Genomic DNA, 16,809 nt, shown 5'->3' on the forward strand with positions numbered 1-16,809 from the left:
AGGGTTGGAAATAAACCCTAAGGAGATTCAGGGGCCCACAGCATCAATGTAATTTTTAGTCTAATGGTCTGGAGCATTCTGGAACATTCTCTCTAGTTGTGGGCAGATTATTGCCTCTTGCACTTCCCACCACCAGGAAAGAAGACAATGCCTGATAGGTGTCTCTGATATCTGGGTGCAGCACACTGGGAATGTTGTTTCAATCCATTTACGGGGTGACATGGAAGATGGCCAGCTCTGTGTGGGTCTCAGAGCAGACAAGGGATCTGCAGTAGGTCCAGGCTCACGGGGCCCTTTCACACTGGGTTTGGCACCTATTCCAAACATGGGTTTGCCTTTTCTGCTGGCAAGGCCTCGGCCAGCACCACTGACCGAGGCTTACGAAGTGCTTGATCCATAGGCGTGGGCTCCCACATAAAATTGCATTGGCTCAAGAGACCAACACTATGCAGCAAAGGAGGTGAATGGTGGGTATGTGACCATGGTGTCTACAGTCCTATCACATACCCCACCTCCCCACAGGCTGCTGGGCCGACAGCACACGGGCGCAGTCTGTTGGAGATCCAGCTGAGGCGCCATCTTGGAGAGAACACTGTGCATATGGGACGCTAGCCTCTAAGATGGAGCAGATGCTTCAAGTCATTACCTATTATACGGTGCTGTGTTTGCAAGATGTGGAAGGTATGGATCCTGAAAGCAAAAGGTGAAAGCAGTAGTGACTTTGCTAACGTCGGCCCCGGTGGCCCCTTTGGGGGGTTTGTGCTTCCCTTCTCCGCAACTTTGGATTCTAACGTTTCATTGTCTTGGTTCTTAAAGGGATGATGGGTCCATCAAGGAACACAGCAAGACCCTATTAAGGTCATTAACAGGATTAAGCTCCTGCTCAGTTACTTTAAAGATCTTTCTCCAAGAGACCAGCAGGCAAAGAGAGTAGTCACCATACTGGCAGGAGTAATTGACCCTGACCACCAGGCAGAGGTAGGGCAGCTAGTGGCAGGAAGAATACATCTGACACTCAGGTGATCCACTTGGGATGCTCTTGGTAACTGTTTGCCCAGTTTTGATGGTAAATGTAGCAGCAAACACAACCTGGGAAGGTCATGGTGACCAGTGGCCCATGGCCACTCTCTTTTTAAAAAATGTATTTTATTGAAGTATCGTTGAATTACAATGTTGTGTTAATTTCTGCTGTATAGCAAAGTGATCCAGTTATATATATATATATATATATATATATATATATATATATATATATATATATATATATATACACACATATACAGTCTTTTTCATAGTCTTTTCCATTATGGTTTATCACAGGATATTGAATGTAGTTCCCTGTGCTATACAGTAGGACTTTGCTGTTTATTCACCCTATATATCATAGCTTGAATCTGCTAATCCCAAACTCTCAATCCATCCCTTCTCCCCGTCCCTCCTCGGCAACCACAAATCTGTTCTCTATGTCTGTGAGTCCGTTTCCGTTTTGTAGATAAGTTCATTTGTGTTGTATTTTAGATTCCACATGTAAGTCATATCATATGGTATTAGTCTTTCTCTTTCTGACTTCAATTAGTATGATCATCTCTAGGTCCATCCATGTTGCTGTAAATGGCATTATTTCATTCTTTTTTATGGCTGAGTAGTACTCCATTGTATATATGTACCACATCTTCTTTATCCATTCATCTTTCGATGGACATTTAGGTTGTTTCCATGTCTTGGCTATTGTGAATAGTGCTGCTATGAATATAGGGGTGCATGTATCTCTTTGAATTGTAGTTTTGTAGAGATACATGCCAAAGAGTGGGATTTTTTGGATCACATGGCAACTCTATTTTTCGTTTTTTGAGGAACCTCCATACTGTTTTCCATAGTACTGTAGCTGCACCAATTTATATTCCCACCAACAGTGTAGGAAGACTCCCTTTTCTCCACACCCTCTCCAGCATTTGTTATTTGTAGATTTTTTAACGGTGGCCATTCTGACTGGTGTGAGGTGATACCTCACTGTAGTTTCGATTTGCATTTCTCTAATAATTAGTGATGTTGAGCATCCTTTCATGTGCCTGTTGGTCATGGCCACTCTTATCCAGAGATAAGTGTCTGTGTCATCTCTGTAACCTAGCCACCTAGACCAGCAGAGGTGCTAGTTGAGGGCAGGGAGATTCTAGAATAGGTGGTGGAGGACAGGCAGAATGAGTGTCTGTTACTGCTTGTTCAATGGCAGGGATGGCAGCTTTTCTTACTAACCTTCCTCTTGTAAGATTCTCCTAGGAAAAGAAGCCAAACAGAATACTGGAAGATTTTCTTCCAGAATTTATTATATGAAGCAAGTGGATCCAAGGAGAGCAAGGAGTTGTCTACACAGGATGCCACGGTGTGCCACCAGATCCCCCTCCAGCTTGTTTCATTCATTCCCCCAGCTGGTAAGAGTGTTGGTGGCAGGTAGCTCTCAGAGAGTTCCCTTTCTGGGACTTTCTGTAGGATGGAGAGAGCTGCCTTGTGCAAAGTTATGCAGAGGAGAGCCTGTAATTAATACCCCAATTTGAGACAACTTTGGAGGATCACCTCAGCCCCAGAGCTTCCTGTGGGATTGACTGAGACCTTTGTTGCCATGGTATTGCAATTCCAATTCACCTCTCGCCATCCCCAATCACTCCCCAATAAGCCTCCTGCACACAAATCTCTATCTGGGAGTATGATTCTTGGATTTCTGACCGGTGACAGAAGGATTGTGCCAGATTATATCCCACTAGAAATACATGAAATGATAGTTTCATCGCAGAATCTCTGGTATTGGATACCTTGGTTTTTAAAGTTGAGGATTTTTTTATCGTGGTTATCTATAAACTTATGACGCAATATGGTGCACTAGTTTTATTTAGAATTTTAAACATTACTAGCAAGGTTGAAAATATTCTTACATGTTCATTTGTGAAATGTTTGTAGGCATGACTACTATCGGACCTGGTCTTTATATGTCATCTGGGTCAACGGCCATTTCTTTGTCACTTTCCTACTACTTTCACGTGGCACACAGCAGAAGATTTTGACGCACGCTCGTCTTGTTTACCATCAAATAAGACACTACTTTGTCCTCCAACTTCGCAAATTCCTAGAAGGGCAAATTCATGAAATTGGGTTGGGAATATGCTCAATATAAATAAGTTATTTATTCAAGGGCTGTGAACATACCTCATGGCTTCTCTTCGTTTAAGCTTTTCAAGCTTGTGACTTCACCTCTTCCAAGGCTAGGCTATTTTCTCTGGATTCAGGGCTACATATTTTAGGACTAAATGTGCAGACGTGTCACTCAGCATCCATGGCTCGGTATTGGAATCCCCTTCAGACTGACAAAAACTTCAGCTTTTATCTAATTTCATTAGGAAAGATTAAACAATATCAGGATATTTAGAAGCCTTTTCAAAAGTCAGAAATACTTTAATAACCCTCCAAACCGTACTGACATTTAAAAACTTGATTATGCAAAGAACTTCGTCTCTGGGACATGGGATTACTGACTGCCAAAAATAATTCAGTTGAGACCTGGAATCTTTTTTTTAGCTCCAAGAGAAGCGCTGTTAGTAGGATTAGTTAACAGACCCGAATCCCCATTTTGAGCAAAGACATCATATGTGATTAATGTAATATTTGGAAACAGATACCCCATAACTTAGGATGGCTTAACTTGAGAAGTTCAAATCTTTACAGCCTTATCATAAATAGCACTTTAACCATAATGAACAAACTTCGTATTTATGAATACCTAATAGCTGAAGCTGATGTGCTTTTCGAATAGACTTAAGTCAATGCAAATAATCAGTGACAACACAAGGCGGTGTGTTGATTTGAAAGGTGAAAACAACCTTTGATTATATGAATTCATGATTGGCTAAAGAGCATGCATGCTCTGAACTAAGCTATAAATTCTTAGCTTATCAGTAAGGCATTGGTTGTCACTTTAAAAAAATCTTACGAACAGAGCTTGGGAAACCAACAGGAAAAGGTGGTAAGTGGAGTAAAGGATGGGTGAGTCATTCAGAAAGATACCTGGCTGGCAAATTTCAGATTTCAGGGGAAGCTGAATGGGCTGATATAAAGACAGGGAAGGCTTCTCTGGAGAAGTGAGCTGATGTCTTCAAAGATGAAGGGTACTGTTAAGATAGATGCTTCATGCTTTTGAAAAAGGAGCAGGGTGGTCTCTGTAAGAGAAGTCACCTTTGAAACTCCTCCCTTAGAGTTGACCATTCACACTCATTCACTCATCAGTGGAAAATTTTTCCCCAAGAGAACCAAATATTGAATGCTTCTAGGGTCCCTAGAGCAGTGAAAACTGCTGATTGTGATTACTAAGAAAATTCCCAGGAAAAGACAACATCTTCAGTCCAATTTTCAGGAACCAAACAGCCTATGCCCACCCTCACCCTCACCCTAAAATATAGATTTTAAAATCTATATTTTAAAATATAGATTTATATTCTGTGTTTGTTTTTACATATTAAATATGTTTGTCAAAGTGTGTATCCAAAGCGAGGGTGTTTTCCCATGATTATTTTATATTTTAATTATATGGAATGGATTTTATGGAGTGAAAGTCCAATTCAAGCGTCAACTCTGGGACTCTTCTAGCTGTCATCCACAAACTTTATTGTATATCATGTGTCAATAATATTTGCATTTCTAATTCCAGTTTGTCATACCTTCTGAGGCACGGAGAAGGGAAAAGAAGAAATGAAGGTTAACAGCCATTGAGCAGTGCTCAGTTTGCAGACAATATGCATAAAAGATCTTACTTAGTCTTTATAAGCACCATTGCCAAGTAAGTATTATCATCTACATTTTTTTAGGGGAGGAATCTGAGGCTCAGGGAGGTTAAGCAGTGTGTCCAGGGTCGTCAAAGTTAGTAATTGGCAGAACTGAGACCTAACTGCAGGTTTATTTTTGGAGGCTGCTTTTACCAATAATCTATCCTATAAGAAGATAAAGGTATGGCATTACATTATTAATTTGAAAGTGACCTTTGTGAGTTTTACTTCTTTTTATCCAAAATATGCCTAGCTCCGTGCTGGGTACACAGTAGAAGACCAACGAGGGTAGGTGAGGAAATGGATAAAGCATGACATTTGGAACTGTAGCTCTCAGGCTCCAGAGCCAACCCCCCGGGCTCAGTTCCTGGATTCACCACTAAACAAATACGTACCCTGTGGCAAGTCTGTTTATTCATATGGCAAAATGGGGATAATGCTACTTATCTTTCAGGGTGGTTGTAAGGATTAATTGAGTTGATGCTGCTAAATTACTTAAAATAGTGTCTGGTACATAATCAGTTCTCAGTGAATATCACTTTTTTTTTTTTTTTTTTCCCGATACGCGGGCCTCTCACTGTTGTGGCCTCTCCCGTTGCGGAGCACAGGCTCCGGACGCGCAGGCTCAGCGGCCATGGCTCACGGGCCCAGCCGCTCCGCGGCATGTGGGATCCTCCCAGACCGGGGCACGAACCCGCGTCCCCTGCATCAGCAGGCGGACTCTCAACCACTGCGCCACCAGGGAAGCCCTGAATATTAGTTTTTATTATGATTGATCAGATAGATTCTGTCAGATTGTAGGTATGTGAACTTGGGTAAGCCTCAGTTTCCTCATCTGTAAAATATGGAAAAATAATTTGTCTTTCATAGCTATTTTATTTAGCAAGCATAGCTTTTGTCTGCATTCAGCAGGTATTAATTCACTTAACGCTGGGTAGCAGCCTAAAGAGGCAGGTACCCTTCTGATCCCCATTTCACAGATGAAGAAACTGAGGCACTGAGAGGGTAAATGTTTTTTTCAAGGTAATACAACTGGTAATTAGTTGAATTGAGATTCAAACCCAGACACTCCAGCTCAGAGTTTGAATTTGTAATGATGACTCAATGCTACAGATGCAATGAAATAATATTTGTAAAGCATTTGTCCAGTTCCTGACACATAGCAGAAGCTTAGTAGGTATCAGCTCTTCTCCCATCTTCTCAATAAATACCTTTTGAAATTCTCATGGGATGCAAAATGATGTGAATTTATCAGCTGGTCTACTTGCTTTCCTAACATGTCCAAGCTTGTGTGATAGCAACATCTCTGTGCTCTTTGGGGGTACCCAGAAATGTGTGAACATATTTCTCTCAGATTAGGCCCATCTTAGATCATCTTTTCTGTTAACGCGTTGGAGTACCAGGAAGAAAGACATCAATGTGCACTCATGCGTGTGCAGTGATATCCTGGAGAGCAGCTGTCAGCGATGACAGTTTGCAGCAGAACAGCTGGAGGGCAGAGCTGATGTTTCTAATGACTGAGAACAAGTAATGGAAGTAAGGCAGCCAAAGAGATGGTGCCCGCAGCAGTGCACACCGCCCCACGCTACTGTTCAGAGTTCCCTGATGAGGAAGCCATAAGAATTCCAGGTGGGACAATTCTGTGCCGTGCAGGACTGTCCTTAGAAAATCAACCTGGATTATTTCACACGTTGTCGGATTTGTAGCATTCTTCACTCTCAGATACGAAATGCCAGTAACTCCACTGTCATACCAACGACTAAAAATCAAAACTAATCTATGCTTCCACACATGGCTTCCCCGCCGTTAAGAGGTGGTGTATCACCTCTGTTGAGAACTGCTTCTGGTCAGGCCCACGGGGTTCACCTGGGATTATGAGTAGAAGGCTTCACTTTATATTGCCTTGCAGTTTACAGTCAGGGGGCAGCCCGGAAACCTTAGCATCAGCGCCCCCTGGGAGCTTATTACAAATGCAGAACTTATGCCCCACCCCCAAACTGACTCAAAATCTGCATTTTAACAAGGTCCCCTGTGATTTGCATGCACATTAAAGTTTGAGAAGCATTATCATACTAAATAGAAGATGGGCTTTGGAGTAAGAAGGACGGGATTGAAATAGAGACTGCCTCTTACTAGCTCTGCGACCGTGGGAGGGTCACTTAACCTTTCTAAGCCTCAGTTTCTCCATTCTGGAGGAGAAGAGGCCAACAGCCAGGGGACGCTGGGAACCCTTGAAAGGCAACGGAAGTCTCAAAACTGCCCCCATGAGGAGGGCTGCTCGGTGAGCTTGACTGCTTTTCAGAAATGGAGGTTCAGGAGGAGACAGCACAACCGCTCAAACAGCCTCTGGGCCTCAGGACTTGAGATTTAATCACCGTTGGGGCTTACTTATCCCGTATATCATTGATCACTTATCAGCTCCAGAGCTCGTTTTCGTGGCCCAGCAAACCCATCTGCAGCCTGGAATTTCCTCATCGGTGGGAGGTCGATTGGAGGGATGCGGAGGGCAGTGTGGCTGTTGGAACTTCCACGGTGAAAGTGAATAAATTAAAGGAAACCCTGCTCATCCCAGCAGGTCTCTTTATCATGCTCCAGCTTTCAGAAATCTGCATCCTTCTCCTCACAAGACCCCAAGCAGAGGCAGGGAGCTGGGAGCCATCGGTGGGTAGATGGGGCCAGGGATGACCATGGCTCTGCCTGCAGCAAGCAAAATGCTGAGACGGGTTTTGAACCCTTTGTCTATCTTCTCCCCCGACCTTTTTTTTTTTTTTGCGGTACGCGGGCCTCTCCCTGTTGTGGCCTCTCCCGCTGCGGAGCACAGGCTCCGGACGCGCAGGCTCAGCGGCCATGGCTCACGGGCCCAGCCGCTCCCCCCACCTTCTTTTTCTATTTGTTGGGAGTGGATGAGTGGGGTGGAGGGCTAGTGGGAGGGGAGAGGATTTGGTACATTATATGCAATGTGAGCTGTTCTCTCTCTTCCATGTTCATTTAAAATTTAGGTCAAAATAAAAATATATGCATTTTGTGGGTTCATAAAACTTCATTTACTGTATCTTTAAAGAAAACAGAAATAACAGCAATGTATATAAAAGTAATGATTTAATGGCTATAAGCAAGACAAAGCAATAGCGTTATAAAAACAGCGTCCAGTTCAGTAGCTCCCTTTCTTTTCTCCAGGCCCCAAGTTGTACTCACATTTTGACAGAACATTTGCGTTGCCACGTAAAGAACCACGACCAGAGGAGATGGTGGCAGAGGATAAAAGGAGACTGCGAGTGGGAGAAGAAAGCTATGGACAGCAACGTGTCACGTGACTGGCTGCTGAAAGGAAGTTTTTTGTACCTATGCATATTCTCCTCCTTGCTTTGATAGGGATATAGGCATATATATTAATCAGTTCCTTTTCCCTCCTTTCTCATGCCCCCTCTAGCCAATATAAAGCAGCTAACCCTATAAAAGCAAAGGAATATTGCATCTGAACTAGGAATGAATATTCTCGGAGATAAGGTGACATATGGGAGGCGGTGTCTTTCTTTTCCAGGAGCAGGTGAGTACATCCTCAGTTGTGTAAGGGACAGTTGTATCACATTAGGGATAACAGGATGTTATGTCTTCTGGGGGAAGTTCTAATCTGGGGAAAGACGAATGGACTGTACTGTCTGTGTTCAGCTCAGCATCGTTACCACCCTGTGCTCTGCAATACAGAGGAGAGGGCAGAAACCACGCTTCTTGCCATTCCCTTTCCTGAAAGGTTCTGGCTAGAACGCGTTCCTAAGAGGTTCTCAGGTACAATATGGAAAAGGCAAGGCCATTCTCCAGAAGCTGTCGCCAGCAGGTGTGTGGGCAGCTGCGGGCCCCCCTCCCCCAGCCCCGTGAGCTCCTGAGAATGACCTGCCTCACTGCTGCAGCCTGAGACACTGCAGCCTCCCGGAGACCCAAGAATGTCAGCAGTTATTTAGCACGGCTTCCCTCACCTCTTCTCCTCCCGCTCTCGCAAAGCCTGCGTAAGACTCTCATTTCTATCTGAAATCCTTAACTTCACAGTAATTTTAATATACATCCCAGAAATTCAAGGAAAAGTGTTTTTTTTTTTTTTTTTTTTTTTCCCCTGGTGAACCCTAGTTACAGGGCTGAATGTCCTGGCACAGGGGCTGAGCTGTGGGCATTTGTGTCTCACACCACCCGACAACATCTGTCTTCTGACTGACTGGAACTTTTCAACACTCTGCCCAGCAGTGTTTGTTAGGGTGGTTTCTGTCCCAGTGTCAAGGGAGACATGGTCAGTGGGGGAATAAGAGGGCGGTCTGGACCATCTCACCGTAGCTGCTGTGTGGTCTGGGGCCTGGGAAGGGCCAGCCTGGAGTCCCCTGCTGTTGATTACAGTGGTTGTCAGGTGGGTGACCTTGGCTGGCATTGCGAGAATCTACACAGAGGCAGCTTAGAGCCTGGTTGGCCGGGTGCCCTAAGAGCGGCCCCCTGGCTACTCTAGAAACCTTCCTATAGGTAGGGATCTTGCTTCTGCAGCCTTGGCCTCGGGTTGTCCCACTGGGTTCACTGGGATGGCTGGCCCAGTGTACGTGCCAGGAACCTCTGGCACACAGTGAGGGCTCTGTGGAAGTGGTCAAGAGCATGGACTCTGGAGGTCCACTGGTGACATCTGAATTCTGCCCCACCACTTACCAGCTGTACGACCTGGGGCAAGCTTCTAAACCTGTTGGCCCTTAGTCTTCTCATCCGTAGCGATGGGGATATTAACAATATCTCTTCACAGGGATGTTAATCCATGTAAAATGCTTAGGACAGTATCTTTGACACAGTTAGTCTATGTGAGAATAAGCATTATTATGACGACCCCGAGGAACGACGAGTTAGCGCAATGATGGAGCCTTCGGACAAGAGGGGGCAGTGACACCAAAGGCAGCGTCCCTAGTCCAAGGCTGCTGTGGGCTCACATCCGACTCCTGGGGAGAGCAGGGAGGCTGCAAGGGGACAATAAGAGAGAGGTTTTCACTAAAACGCTGGGTGACAGCGGGGGCCTGTGCTCTTGCAGAACTGGGGGGAGGGGAGGCAGTCTCCCGGTTGGCAGAAAACACAGCCCAGCAGGGCAGCGGGAGTCAGCAGAAAGGTGACAGTGCCTGGCAGGGGGTACGTGCTCAGGAGCTGACTGGGCTCGCTCTGGGCTCCACACCAGGCACCCTCGAGATGGCCCAAAATAGCTGAGCGGGACTTTGCACGGGATCTGACAGTTTTAAGACCTGGGTTATATTTACATCAGATACCAGTCCCGTGGGTGGAAATGGCTCTGCTGACAGACAGACCTGGTTTGAATCCCACCTCTGCCACTTACTGAACAGTAAATGCTTGGATAGCAGGGGGCGTCGCATTCACTGTGGAGCACACAGAAGGATTCAGTCCATGCATGAATGCATTTAACATCCTGGAACCTCAGTTTCCCCATCTGTAAGATGGCAAGAGTGTAATGACCCCTAAAGGGTGTCATTAGACAATTGATGCAAGGGTTACATTAGACAATTGCCCACAGGCACCTAAAATTCCTAGTGAATATACATTGCTTCTTTTGTTTTTAGTAAATATTCAGTGTCTTGCTTAAATAGAAACACAATACATTTGTTGACTGGAACGGATTAATGCTATTTTAGTGAAGAAAATGTAGCCCATTCTACACTTGCTAAACACTACATCCTTTTTTTTTTTTTCGGTACGTGGGCCTCTCACTGTTGTGGCCTCTCCCATCGCGGAGCACAGGCTCCGGGCGCAGGCTCAGCGGCCATGGCTCACGGGCCCAGTCGCTCCGCGGCACCTGGGATCTTCCCGGATCGGGGCACGAACCCGTGTCCCCTGCATCGGCAGGCGGACTCTCAACCACTGCACCACCAGGGAAGCCCCAAAGATTACATCCTTTAAGAGAAGAGGTCATACCTCTTACAGGTGTTTTCCCAATTTGATCAGTGTTTTTCAGTGTCATTCATGACTCAGTCCTTTCTGACAAAAATCAAAATATAGCCACTAGCTATTGGTGCATACTGTTGAATATTAGGAGAGTAGAAGACTGAAGATAGGTTACTCAGTGATTGAAACAGATTATGACCTGACTTGGAAAAGCTATAATACAGGGAAAAAATTGATCTGGAACCAATAATTCGTAATATGTAAACACTACACATTATTATTAGGCTTTTTCTTTCTATACACACTTAATGTGTTTTCCAACCAATCCTGTTCAGGCAAGCTTGGAATAACGGAGTTGTTACTTGCTTTCGTGCCCACAGCGGGTCTTCGAGAAATGACCGAATGGTCAACGGGGAAGGGTCTGTTTCACGTCTGGTTCTCTTTGTTCATCTCGAGTCCTCCCCGGCAATCCTCCATGCTGTGCCGCTGGAAGCCAGGTACCTAAACATACGAAATCTGACCTCAATTTTAAATCCATCATCAAATCAACTTGCTCTAGCTTGCAGGTGGATCCGCTGCTCTCCTATGTTGCAAGATACATGGGCTTTGTTATCGCTGCGTTCTTCAGAATCAGAATAGTCTTCGGTTGGCTTCTGGAGGTGGAAATTATATTCTGGATGATTGAAATTGCTTGCTATTTAACTGTCAGATGGATGGGTATGCCGAATTTTTTGAAGGAGAGCAAAGCAAGTATCAAATGGACTGCTGCTGCCTTAACGTGACTTATCACGGATCACTACCTGTTTATTGAATCAAAGTGTTTATTTTTATAACTATTTTATAAGGCATGGTACATGGTTAAGAGTAAAATCATTGCTTGTAAAGTTTCTTCATTTCTGACATCCTTCAATTCTCTTTCAAGATCAGAGAGAACTTCCCACTCTGCAGAAAGTATTATTTATTGATGTGGGATAAATTCTCTCTAAGAACAAGCCAGGACTACTTAATCTGAGCAGTACTGAGCATAGGAACCGAACGGCCTGAATAACAAAACATATCAAAATGGGAATCAACACTGTCAGATGCAAGCTTTTAAGAACTTTAATTGATATCATTATCATTAGTATGCAATACGTCTTACAACAAATGTAGATACAATGAGATCAAATATCAAAGAAGTTGCAAGTTTTTCCATCTTGAAATGACGTTGGCTAACTCACCCCAAAAAAGCAATCTGGCATTGGTCTCTTGGTTAGCACTATTACCAATATCAACTAGCACTTTAAAATCAAAGTTGAAATGGTACATTCATTTGCCAAAAAGAGATAAAAGGCAAAGAAGGTGAATCAACGTGCAAATTAGCATCTGGCCCAGTTGCAGAATTCATTTCCCAGATGCGAGGGATTGAACCATGCACCCTTGCAAGCAAGATAAAGGGCAAACAGATGACAGTAAACCAAAATCAACTCCACGAAGAACTCAGAAAACTTTGGGATGGTAAAGGCCAGGTCTACTGCTGTTAGCGTTCAGGTATCCATATGTGTTACCCTAACTCAATAGTCTGTGAGACCTATGTCCTGGGCCATCCTTTCATTCAGGGATGGAAACCATCCTTCACGGTCCCAGGAGTCAGGCGGCGGCACTGGGGGTTAGCTTGGAGCTGTAACAGCTGTCTGTATCTAGTTACTATACAGCTGTCGTTTCATAGATTTAAGTAAAAACAACACATCAAACAAGAAACTGAGATCACGTATACATTTATGTAATACTTAAAATGTCTATAAATAGTTTTCTCCAGAAATTGAAAACACTGTAGACATGATTACATTAATCCTCACAACACATTTGTGAGGTAGCATGGGGTGAGGTCCATAGGACAGCGTCACGCCCGACTAAGAAATGAAGACACAGACGTCCAGGGAGGGCAGGAGACTTCACTGGGGCCACGGTAAAAGAAAACAAACTTGAACCCCACTCTGTCATTTGCAATCTGTGACCTAGAAGAGGCTGCTGGCCTCTCTCCTGCTCTGACATTCTCTCTAATGCATTATGACTAGTCCGGTCCCTGGAGAGTACATGGTTGTTTTAGACCGACTGGAACCATTTCCCTTAAGTAGGCCTGAACAGACTCGCTCCCTGAGGTAAAGGACGTCAGTTATTGGCATATATTTCAGGGGTGTGTGTGTGTGTGTGAGTGTGAGTGTGCTAAGCCATATTTGTTGAATGCAGTTGTTAACATTTTTGGCCAACTCAAAAACAGAAAAATGCACTTGGCAAAATAAGGTTCAACCCATCGGTATTTTACACTAACATAACAAGGAGTGTTAGTTTATGGGAAGCTGTCGCCTTGCTGAACGCGTCTGCTGTAGGTCCAGATCCCTCTCTTTACCCTAAGGATCCAGAAATTAATAAGAGCAACCAACCCATCAAGCGCTCTTGTACAACAGCAGCCTTGGTAGGGAAAGATGCTAGCTGAGTCAGGATTCCCTGGGAAGAGGCTGGTCCCTCTCACCCAGTATTTATGACTGAGCAACACCCAGAAGACCACCTCTCCAAAGGTGCTTCACGGACGTTTTGTCAACACATCTGTGGCCGAGGGAGGAAAAAAACATATGGAATGTCCTGTCGTTGTTGAATTGTCCTTTGCCGAACTGAAAGCCTATAAAGGGGGTGAGGGTAGGAAAGAGGGATCATTACTCAGGCCAAGCATGGTCAGAAGGGGTACCCTTGGTCATTCCTGGCCATTTTTCTGAGAATGTCCACTTTCTTTGTCCAATTTCTTTCAGAGCGGGGGATTGGCACATCATGGAAAGTGTCACCGGCCCTAACGTCTCTGCCACCAGAGAAGTTTAGCCCAGCACGGTAGCGGCTGTTTTCATGTCAGTACTTTTGCTGGGCCACAGTGAGTGACAGGAGGAGTTGAGGGTCAAGTTTCTGGAAACTAAACAGAGTCATGGCAGCAGGTCCAAGTTTAGAAATAAAATATGATGCAGTTTCAAGTTCTTTATGATAGCATAGGATACCGTGACACATTCTGAAACAGAACCCAATGTATATTTTCTACGCTATGAAATCAGGACTAAAATGCTGGCTGCTAATACACAGGTGTTTCAGGAGGACAGGGTTAGAGCCATGAAATAAAGCTATCTAGAAAACACACAGAAATAAAAAGGCAACCATGCATAGCAAAAACAACCCATCCGCCGACACTAAATACTTTTGAGATAAAAATCGAACGAATCGTTTCATTTAGGTAAAAGTAAAAACTATCCCTAACCTGGGGCGTCTTGTTTTGTCGCAACGAGCATCACAATAAATTAGGGTTTCTCACACTCGGCACTATTGACCTTTGGGGCCAGATAACTCTTAGTTGGGGTAGGCTGTTCTGCACATCGTGGGATGTTTAGTGCCTCCATGGCCTCTACCCAGTGGTAGCACCCCCAGATTGTGACACTCAGAAAGTATCACCAGGCATTTTCAAATGTTCCCTGGATGGGGGAGGGGAAGCAAAATTACCTGCTGCTGAGAAGCACTGCTGGAAACGGATGCCCACAAAGATGATCGGCTCTTTCTCAAAATTCGTGATGCAGGATTTGAAAACTAGGTACCCAGGGGTGTCCATTTATCAAACAGCAGAATTAGTAAGGTAAACATTTGGGAAAAATAAACGGATTAATCACTGTGTCTGTACGGAAAAGCCTCACTGAGCAACTGCAGACAAACTAGTGCCTTTAAAAAATTAACAGCAACAAGAACAACAACAAGAACAACCAGTTTACAGCCTTTATCGAACAGACAGTAAGGCAGTGAACCAGTTGCTTTGTGGGTAGAAAGCAAGGAGTCTACAGGCTCCTTCAGGCAGTGGATGTCTCTTACAGTTACTGAGGGCAGCTCTTACCTTCCCTAATGAGGTACGCGGTGTATGTTACACGCCCCTTCCCTCCCACCCTCCTCAACACCCCCATTGCACACTCACTTCACACGTCTCTCCCTTTCTTTTCTACAGCTAAACTCATCTCACAGCCTTCTCCTGTGGAACCGCTGAAAGCTTGTGGGCTGGGGTCCCAGCTGCGGTTGACTAGAACGGGCATCCTCAGCAGAGACAGGTGTCCTGGAGGGGAGGCCAGGTAGCAGGCAGGCTGAGATCTGACAGCAGCCTGCTACTCTGCCCCTCGGCCAGCTGGCCTCCCCCAGGGCACCTTCTAGGTTCCTCTTTCCTTAATTAGGCAGCTAAGAAACTGGCATCCAGCTAGCAGAGCCGAGCAGGTGTCCTGTGGGCCACAACCAGATAAATTGAGATTAAAAAGGAATCTGAGAAACCCCTGCTTCCTTACCTGCAGGGCAAACTCCTCCCAGCACTCATCGCCTTTCCCCTCATCGAGACTGAATGTAATCTCCTAAAGAAAAGTTTAAGAAATACCACACACTGAAAGTTCCCCTAAAAGGAACCCTTGACGACACAACTTGATCCCTCTTCCTGTTTCTTCTCGCAGTGGGACCTGCGCTGGGTACAGACACCTCCACCGTGGCGTCCGGCCTGGACGGCGTAGGGTTGGCCCATGTCAGCTGCATGTCAGACTCCACTCACTTTTAAATAATTTTCTTTCTTTCTTTTTTTTTTTGGTACCAGAAAGGGGAAGTTGTAGCAGCCAGAGGAGAGGGAGGAAAACAAAACAACGAAACCAACAAAACAGGGCTTAGGATGGTCGCTCAATGCACATCAGGTACTTGTTATTAATTCTACTGGATAAGCACTGATAAATAAAGACAGTTACTCCTCATCTCAGGCCACCTTCCTTGGTTAGGAGTCGTCGTACAGAGGATTGTTGTAGTTTCCCCAGGACCCGTAGTCGTGGTCATCCAAGAGCCTTCCGTAGGAGGAATGCCTGGTGGGAAGGAGAAGAGGGGTGTGGTTATTTGGAGAAGTTGCCCGTCTGTGGACAGCCCCGTGCCCTGGGGCCTGAACCGGGGAGAGGAGACACAATTCTTCACTAGGACACCCCTCGGTAGCAGACGCACCAAGCCGGGCGGCCCCAGTCCGCAGACACCTTGTAAGTTATGACTGATCCACCGGGAGCCCAACTGGCGCCTTCTGTCGAGATCCACTGGGTCCTTGTCTCTCTCCTTGACCTCCAATGCTGGAGGAGGAAGAGGCCCCTTTTCCATGGCTATTTAATAAGAAGTAATGGGAAAGGGAAGGTTGCATTCCTGGCATTTTGGCTTAGGTCCTGGACTTCATTTTCCCTGAAATGATAACGACACAACCAGAACCGCTGTTGCTCTCACCACGCCCTCCTGACCTTTATATAATGTTTTATAAGCTACAAGTTCTTCTATGTTCCGTGTTCACTTGATCCTCAGAATAAAACCATGGGCCAGGTATTGTTCATCCTTATTTCTCCGATGAGGAAAATGGGGCTCAGAGATGTTAACTGACATGCCCAAAGTCACCCAACTGAGCTATGAGTCGAACCCTCACCTCCAGGATCTGAACCCAATTCTCTGAGCTCAGCTCCCTGGAGTCTGCTTAGCACCTTAGCTCAACGGCAATATGGGTTTATCCGGCTTTGCTGGCTCATCTGGCAACCTGCTCCACGATTAATATTATTTCAAAAAGAAACTGAAATCAGATGCTTATCACTCTTCCGTGTGAAGCCTTTAAGTGGCCCGTCATCCCACACAGAGTCAAAGCCAAAGTCACTACAATGGTTTGCAAAGCCCTGCAGGGTCTGGCTCCTGTCACTTTTCTGAGCAAATCAGCTACTATGCCAGTGCCTTTTGCTCGGTTCCAACCACAATGGCCTCTTTGCTCTCTCCTCTCATGCCTGACACACTCTTGCCTCAGGGTCTTTGCACTTACTGTTCCCTCAGCTTGGAGCAATTGTCCTGCAGATCTCCACATAGCTCATTCCCTCATTTCCTTACATCTGCCCAAATGTCACCTTCTCAGGGAAGCCTTCCTTAGGAGCTCTATTTAACTTGCCACTCCCCGCCCAAAGCACTCCCTGCTTAATTTTTCTCATAGCACTCACACCTTCTAACATGCGATACAATTTACGTATTTATTTTGTGACTGCCTCTCTCCTCAAAT

General features: G+C 45.2%; 1 protein-coding gene and 1 long non-coding RNA gene across 2 annotated transcripts in view; one reads left to right on the forward strand and one right to left on the reverse strand.

Moving 5' to 3' along the window:
• Positions 1 to 4,713: 4,713 nt before the first annotated feature.
• Positions 4,714 to 11,556, forward strand: LOC132425398 (uncharacterized). Its single transcript, XR_009519434.1, has 3 exons — positions 4,714 to 4,822; positions 7,986 to 8,355; positions 11,278 to 11,556. It is a non-coding gene; the product is annotated as an uncharacterized lncRNA (long non-coding RNA).
• Positions 11,557 to 14,693: 3,137 nt separating this feature from the next.
• Positions 14,694 to 16,809, reverse strand: part of PARM1 (prostate androgen-regulated mucin-like protein 1) — a 97,956-nt gene continuing 95,840 nt past the window's right edge. Inside the window, exon 4 of the mRNA XM_060011697.1 lies at positions 14,694 to 15,604. Coding sequence (XP_059867680.1) covers positions 15,520 to 15,604 — 85 coding nt within the window. The 3' untranslated portion in view covers positions 14,694 to 15,519. The remainder of the gene's footprint in view (positions 15,605 to 16,809) is intronic.

Source organism: Delphinus delphis, chromosome 5 (assembly GCF_949987515.2).
Source record: "Delphinus delphis chromosome 5, mDelDel1.2, whole genome shotgun sequence".
Classification (NCBI taxonomy): domain Eukaryota; kingdom Metazoa; phylum Chordata; class Mammalia; order Artiodactyla; family Delphinidae; genus Delphinus; species Delphinus delphis.